A 7,135-nucleotide genomic window follows, 5' to 3' on the forward strand; every position below is an offset into this window, starting at 1 on the left:
TATCCTATTTAATTCCTCTGTTGGGAATTCATCCAGTGTACAAGTACACGCTGTCCTACTCTTTTGAAGAGATACGGAGGGATCTTTAAGATAATATTTACAACCTCAATGCAGATGGGACAGCTGGCCTAATATCTGCATGCATGACATGTAAAAAGATCAGGAACCAACTGTCCCAGCTGTACCACTTGCCAAAATGTCCTGTTGGGTTCCTACATGTCCAATCAGATGTGAAGAATTTTATAGAAATATGAGATTCTTATAGGACACCAAGGCAAGTGCAGGGTGTCAGTTTAGTTGTATTTGACTACACACGAGAACAAATTCAGGACCAGGTGATTCATATGCAAGCAAGCTACCAACTGAGCTGTCATAACACCCCTCGGCATACAATGCAACTAGCCCTCCTTTCAGCACTTCTTTCCCAGCCCAAACCCAGGCTCAGGTCTAGCTCACATCCAAGATCTGACGGGATCGAAACATTCTAGTTCATGAATGGCATGTCATTTGATCTTATCTGACCTCACAATAAAGGCTGCTCATAGTTTTTCATGGGGCTTTCCCAGACTGCATGCAGTAGATTAAAAGAGGATCTTGTGATGCAAAGTGTGTACAATCGCTCAACCCGTACAGAAAATTTACACTTGAGTCGAAATATCAACCAAGAAGCATATTCGTTATAAAATATACCATCAGATCTTTTAGTCACATTGTATAAGACAGTCAGCTTAATGTCTTCTCCAGGATGCAGCACCACTGCTGGCTCTGCATAGAATGGAGGATTGGGTCAGATCCGATTTGGTTAGAAATAAACCTGGGATTAATTTATTTAGACAGCTGAATGCATTTACATTACTGCAAATTTATCTCACCATAAGGACTATGATAAGTAATTTGATGAAAAAAAAATAAAAAAAACCCAAAAAGCGTAATAAACAACGAGTCAGGATGAAAATAACTGTGGAAGCAATAAAACGTGTTTTTCTGCCACAAAACAAGTATGACAAACAAACTTCAGACTAACACAGAGATTGATGATATCTATCACATACCAAATGACTTTTTCGTTTTCTCTCCATTTCAGAGTTCTTGTCGCTCCAATCAAACGTTTCCTCTCGCTCAATTGCTTTTGTTAGCCATCCGCTCTGCTCCTCCAAGGGTCTCAAAAACTCGACAAGGCTCTCGAGATGCGACTTCCGGGCAGCCGAGCTGTCCTACACAATAACCGCCCGGTCAGAGAATGAGGCCCACATGATTCACAGTTAACAAAGATTGCATCCATCCATCCATCCATCTAGCAATTGGGACCATACTCTGTGCAGAGCGTTGGTGCTGCCAAAGCAGTCTCCTTGGTGATTGGACACAATCCTGGAGGGGTCGCCACTCTGTCACAGTATACCAGCAAGCTGGCACTCATTTTGCCGACCTCGGAAGGATGACAGGCAGAGTCAACTGCCTGCAGAGGGATTTGAACTCGGGATCCTAGGATCCCAAGGCCACCACCCTAACCATTCTCTCTCTATCGAGCGCAGCCTGTGGCTGCTGGTTGCATCATTGGTTGGGACGCGGCTATGCCGCTGATGCAGTGTCCCCCTTACCAGTACACTGGTGCTCATTTTGCCAACCTCGGAAGGATGACAGGCTGAGTCAACCTCCTGGTGTATTTTTAATTCAGCGGGCAGCGGGGCTTGAACTCAGGACCCTAGGATCTCAAGCCGCCACCCTAACCACTAAGCCAACACCAGGCTTACCCAAACCACTAAGCTAACACCAGGCATAAAGATTGCATGCAATGTGATAAGAGTTGAGTCTCATGAAGAACAACTGTCTTGTTGAAAAAATAAAAATGATGATGATGATTGTACTTCATTGGTGGAGGATTGACTTTAATATTTTAAAAGTTCAACCATGCTTGAAATAGACACCACCACCACTACGGTCTGGATGTAATGGCCCCAATTGTACTCAATTTGTGGAATTGACCAAACCCGATTGTTCAACTGAACCGATTCGGGCAGAAATTTGTAATTTGTTCAGGATGCCGATGATTGATGTCCTCCTCTTCGCGAAGGACATCATGAGATATTTTACGTTTGCCAGCTAATGTTAGCAGAAGGGACATTCAGCTTAACATCCACCTGAGGGACGGTACATTTTTTTTGTGATGCAATTACCTGCCTGAATGCACCGATCAGATCGTATATAATCAGGTTATGAATCAAACCCAGAGTCGACAAGGCAAATGCGCGAACTCTAGGCCATTCTGTTGGACAAATAGACAAACAAGAGTCATGTGTCAACTTCAGTGCAGAACTGCACTGCCTGAAAAAGTTCCCTCCACGAAACAAGAATGCTGCGAGCAGGCACGGAGCAGCCCTCATTATAAACTGCTAAGACTTCACACAACACTGTCATGGTAATTAATTTGGCAATTTCAAATCCATCCCATCAAACAAAACCTGACATCCATTTCTGCACCGCATGAGTCTTAGCTGCACTTCACACGCAACATTTTGAAATGATGAATGAATCGTAAACAATATTCTCAGTTACCATCAGTCTTTCCAGCTCACTGTCCATCTCAATCAAGCATTTCCCATACTCTTCCTTCAACCAGGCCGGGACGTCTACCTGCAGTCGTATAAAGTTCACGAGTCTGTTCAGTTTGCACACCAAAGCTTAGACATATCCTTTTTACCTTATGTAACATTTTGGCAGACTCATAATGATGGGTTTTTGATTTTTAGTTGCATCTCTGATTTATTTCATTTGCATCAAGTTCTCAATATTTTCTCCAGCTTGGATGCCATCTACAGTGTCAATGGAATAGAACAGAATAAGTCAAAGGTAAATGTAATAAAAGTGTTCTACCTGCATCTGTGCCTTCTTCACCAAACTACAAAGAGTCTCGAGGACCATACCAAATTGAATGTGTTTCTCCAAGTCAATATTGAGTTCAGACAAGCTGTTTGGCCACCTCCTGCTGTCCAAGTCAACCTGCAGGTGAAAAATGAAAAAGAAAAATAAAAATGAGAGGGTCTTAAAAGTCGAGTGTTGGAATGCTTGAGGAGGATATGGTAAATGGTCAGGTAGTTCAACTCACCTGCATCTGTCTAATCTTTGTGAGGATCTCATTAATGTCTGAAAGCTTCTTCTGTGCTGCCTTCTCAGCTTCTTGACTCATCCTGCATGACCAGGTTGAACAGTGGTGTTTAACCATACATCCTGGCATCACACCACCAAACTAGCACCTTTACTGCACAAACAAAAATTCACGGACAGCAGATATTTTCTGGTGATGACAAAATGAAAGACCATATCAATGTCATAGCCCGAGTTCAAGTTAATGCCAAAACACCATGAGCTGAACACTGTGAAAATAATAACATGATAAAGTGAAGGCAACGCAGGATTTGTTTATTCTCATTGAGGGGTCCAAGCAACAGTCGAGTGCAAAGGAAGACCCAGATTAAAAATGGAACACTGAAGGACTCAAAATTTTTAATTTGGAAATTTAAACGATATAGAGAGCAACCGGACATTTAAATCACTGGAAAGAGAGAGAGAGAGAGAGAGAGAGAGAGAGAGAGAGAGAGAGAGAGAGAGAGAGAGAGAGAGAGAGAGAGAGAGAGAGAGAGAGAGAGAGAGAGAGAGAGAGAGAGAGAGAGAGAGAGAGAGAGAGAGAGAGAGAGAGAGAGAGAGAGAGAGAGAGAGAGAGAGAGAGAGAGAGAGAGAGAGAGAGAGAGAGAGAGAGAGAGAGAGAGAGAGAGAGAGAGAGAGAGAGAGAGAGAGAGAGAGAGAGAGAGAGAGAGAGAGAGAGAGAGAGAGAGAGAGAGAGAGAGAGAGAGAGAGAGAGAGAGAGAGAGAGAGAGAGAGAGAGAGAGAGAGAGAGAGAGAGAGAGAGAGAGAGAGAGAGAGAGATATTCCTCCTCTCAATATATATATATATATTTTTTTTTTTAATTGAAAAAAAAAAAGACTTCCATGAGCACTCTACTTTTTTTTCATTTGATTGTTTCCTCCTTTTCCTGTCTGCTAGCGTTAGTTAGTGAACATTAAAGTCCTTCGTGAAGAGCAGGCAAGCTATCACCAGCACCATAGCCAAATAAATTCCTGCCATAGCCTACAGAGGGCACTGTATCAGCAGGACAGCTGCATCCTTGACCAATGATGCCACACCATAGTCTTGTGCTGCATATGAGAGAAAGGAAGAGAGAGCGCAAGGAAGAGAGAGAGAGAGAGAGAGAGAGAGAGAGAGAGAGAGAGAGAGAGAGAGAGAGAGAGAGAGAGAGAGGAAGAGAGAGAGCGTGAGGAAGAGAGAGAGGACGAGGAAGAGAGAGAGGACGAGGAAGAGAGAGAGGACGAGGAAGAGAGAGAGGACGAGGAAGAGAGAGAGAGAGAGAGAGAGAGAGAGAGAGAGAGAGAGAGAGAGAGAGAGAGAGAGATAGAGAGAGAGAGAGAGAGAGAGAGAGAGAGAGAGAGAGAGAGAGAGAGAGAGAGAGAGAGAGAGAGAGAGAGAGAGAGAGAGAGAGAGAGAGAGAGAGAGAGAGAGAGAGAGAGAGAGAGCGAGGAAGAGAGAGGGAGCGTGAGGAAGAGAGAGTGCGAGGAAGAGAGAGGGAGCGTGAGGAAGAGAGAGAACGAGGAAGAGAGAGAGGGCGAGGAACAGAGAGAGGGCGAGGAAGAGAGAGAGAGAGTGCAAGGAAGAGAGAGAGAGAGTGCAAGGAAGAGAGAGGGAGCATGAGGAAGAGAGAGAGTGCAAGGAAGAGAGGGAGCGTGAGGAAGAGAGAGAGGGCGAGGAAGAAAGGGAGAGAGAGAGACAGAGAGAGAGAGAGAGAGGGTGAGGAAGAGAGAGAGGGCGAGGAAGAGAGAGAGGGCGAGGAAGAGAGAGAGGGCGAGGAAGAAAGAGGGCGAGGAAGAGAGAGTGGGCGAGGAAGAGAGAGAGGGCAAGGAAGAGAGAGGGGGCGAGGAAGAGAGGGCGAGGAAGAGAGAGGGCGAGGAAGAGAGGGAGGGCAAGGAAGAGAGGGGGCAAGGAAGAGAGAGGGGGCGAGGAAGAGAGAGGGGGCGAGGAAGAGAGAGGGGGCGAGGAAGATAGAGAGGGCGAGGAAGATAGAGAGAGAGAGAGAGAGAGAGAGAGAGAGAGAGAGAGAGAGAGAGAGAGAGAGAGAGAGAGAGACAGAGAGAGAGAGAGAGAGAGGGCGAAGAAGAGAGAAAGACCGCGAGGAAGAGAGAGAGGGCGAGGAAGAGAGAGAGGGTGAGGAACAGAGAGAGGGCGAGGAACAGAGAGAGGGCGAGGAACAGAGAGAGGGCGAAGAAGAGAGAGAGGGCGAGGAACAGAGAGAGAGGGGGCGAGGAAGAGAGATGGGGCGAGGGAGAGCGGCCAAGGAAGAGATAGAGGGCGAGGAAGAGAGGGCGAGGAAGAGAGAGGGCGAGGAAGAGAGAGGGGCGAGGAAGAGAGAGGGGCGAGGAAGATAGAGAGGGCATGGAAGATAGAGAGGGCAAGGAAGATAGAGCGCGAGGAAGAGAGAAAGAGCGCGAGGAGGAGAGTGAGCACAAGGAAGAGAGAGAGGGCGAGGAACAGAGAGAGGGCGAAGAAGAGAGAGAGGGCGAGGAAGAGAGAGGGTGAGGAAGAGAGAGGGCGAGGAAGAGAGAGCGAGGAAGAGAGAGAGGGTGAGGAAGAGAGAGGGCGAGGAAGCGAGAGAGGGCGAGGAAGAGAGGGCGAGGAAGAGAGAGATGGCGAGGAAGAGAGGGAGGGCGAGGAAGAGAGAGGGGGCGAGGAAGAGAGAGGGGGCGAGGAAGAGAGAGAGAGAGTGCGAGGAAGAGAGAGGGAGCGTGAGGAAGAGAGAGTGCGAGGAAGAGAGAGGGAGCGTGAGGAAGAGAGAGAACGAGGAAGAGAGAGAACGAGGAAGAGAGAGAGGGCGAGGAACAGAGAGAGGGTGAGGAAGAGAGAGAGAGAGAGTGCAAGGAAGAGAGAGGGAGCATGAGGAAGAGAGAGAGTGCAAGGAAGAGAGGGAGCGTGAGGAAGAGAGAGAGGGCGAGGAAGAGAGGGAGAGAGAGAGACAGAGAGAGAGAGAGGGTGAGGAAGAGAGAGAGAGGGCGAGGAAGAGAGAGAGGGCGAGGAAGAGAGAGAGGGCGGGGAAGAAAGAGGGCGAGGAAGAGAGAGGGGGCGAGGAAGAGAGAGGGGGCGAGGAAGAGAGAGAGGGCAAGGAAGAGAGAGGGAGCGAGGAAGAGAGGGCGAGGAAGAGAGAGGGCGAGGAACAGAGAGAGGGCAAGGAAGAGAGGGGCGAGGAAGAGAGAGGGGGCGAGGAAGAGAGAGGGGCGAGGAAGAGAGAGGGGCGAGGAAGAGAGAGGGGCGAGGAAGATAGAGAGGGCGAGGAAGATAGAGAGAGAGAGAGAGCGCGAAGAAGAGAGAAAGACCGCGAGGAAGAGAGAGAGGGCGAGGAAGAGAGAGAGGGCGAGGAACAGAGAGAGGGCGAGGAACAGAGAGAGGGCGAGGAACAGAGAGAGGGCGAGGAACAGATAGAGCGCGCAGAAGGGAGCGAGGTCGCGGTACAGATAGAGAGGGGGCGAGGAAGAGAGATGGGGCGAGGGAGAGAGGGCAAGGAAGAGATAGAGGGCGAGGAAGAGAGGGCGAGGAAGAGAGAGGGCGAGGAAGAGAGAGGGACGAGGAAGAGAAAGGGGCGAGGAAGATAGAGAGGGCATGGAAGATAGAGAGGGCAAGGAAGATAGAGCGCGAGGAAGAGAGAAAGAGCGCGAGGAGGAGAGTGAGCACAAGGAAGAGAGAGAGAGGGCGAGGAACAGAGAGAGGGCGAAGAAGAGAGAGAGGGCGAGGAAGAGAGAGGGTGAGGAAGAGAGAGGGCGAGGAAGAGAGAGAGCGAGGAAGAGAGAGAGGGTGAGGAAGAGAGAGGGCGAGGAAGAGAGAGAGGGCGAGGAAGAGAGGGCGAGGAAGAGAGAGATGGCGAGGAAGAGAGGGAGGGCGAGGAAGAGAGGGGGCGAGGAAGAGAGAGGGCGCGAGGAAGAGAGAGGGGGCGAGGAAGAGAGAGAGAGAGAGTGCGAGGAAGAGAGAGGGAGCGTGAGGAAGAGAGAGTGCGAGGAAGAGAGAGGGAGCGTGAGGAAGAGAGAGAACGAGGAAGAGAGA

General features: G+C 49.0%; 1 protein-coding gene across 2 annotated transcripts in view; it reads right to left on the reverse strand.

The window, feature by feature from the left end:
• Positions 1–7,135, reverse strand: part of LOC147017267 (plectin-like) — an 86,277-nt gene that overhangs the window by 22,729 nt on the left and 56,413 nt on the right. For both annotated transcript variants that reach the window (XM_085846732.1, XM_085846731.1), the window contains 4 exons: positions 3,104–3,185; positions 2,872–2,997; positions 2,554–2,631; positions 1,053–1,214 (listed from right to left, as the gene is read on the reverse strand). In XM_085846732.1, coding sequence (XP_085702858.1) covers positions 1,053–1,214; positions 2,554–2,631; positions 2,872–2,997; positions 3,104–3,185 — 448 coding nt within the window. The remainder of the gene's footprint in view (positions 1–1,052; positions 1,215–2,553; positions 2,632–2,871; positions 2,998–3,103; positions 3,186–7,135) is intronic.

This window comes from Eptatretus burgeri, chromosome 11 (assembly GCF_056783735.1).
Source record: "Eptatretus burgeri isolate ZD-2024b chromosome 11, Ebu_testis_v1, whole genome shotgun sequence".
Taxonomy (NCBI): Eukaryota; Metazoa; Chordata; class Myxini; order Myxiniformes; family Myxinidae; genus Eptatretus; species Eptatretus burgeri.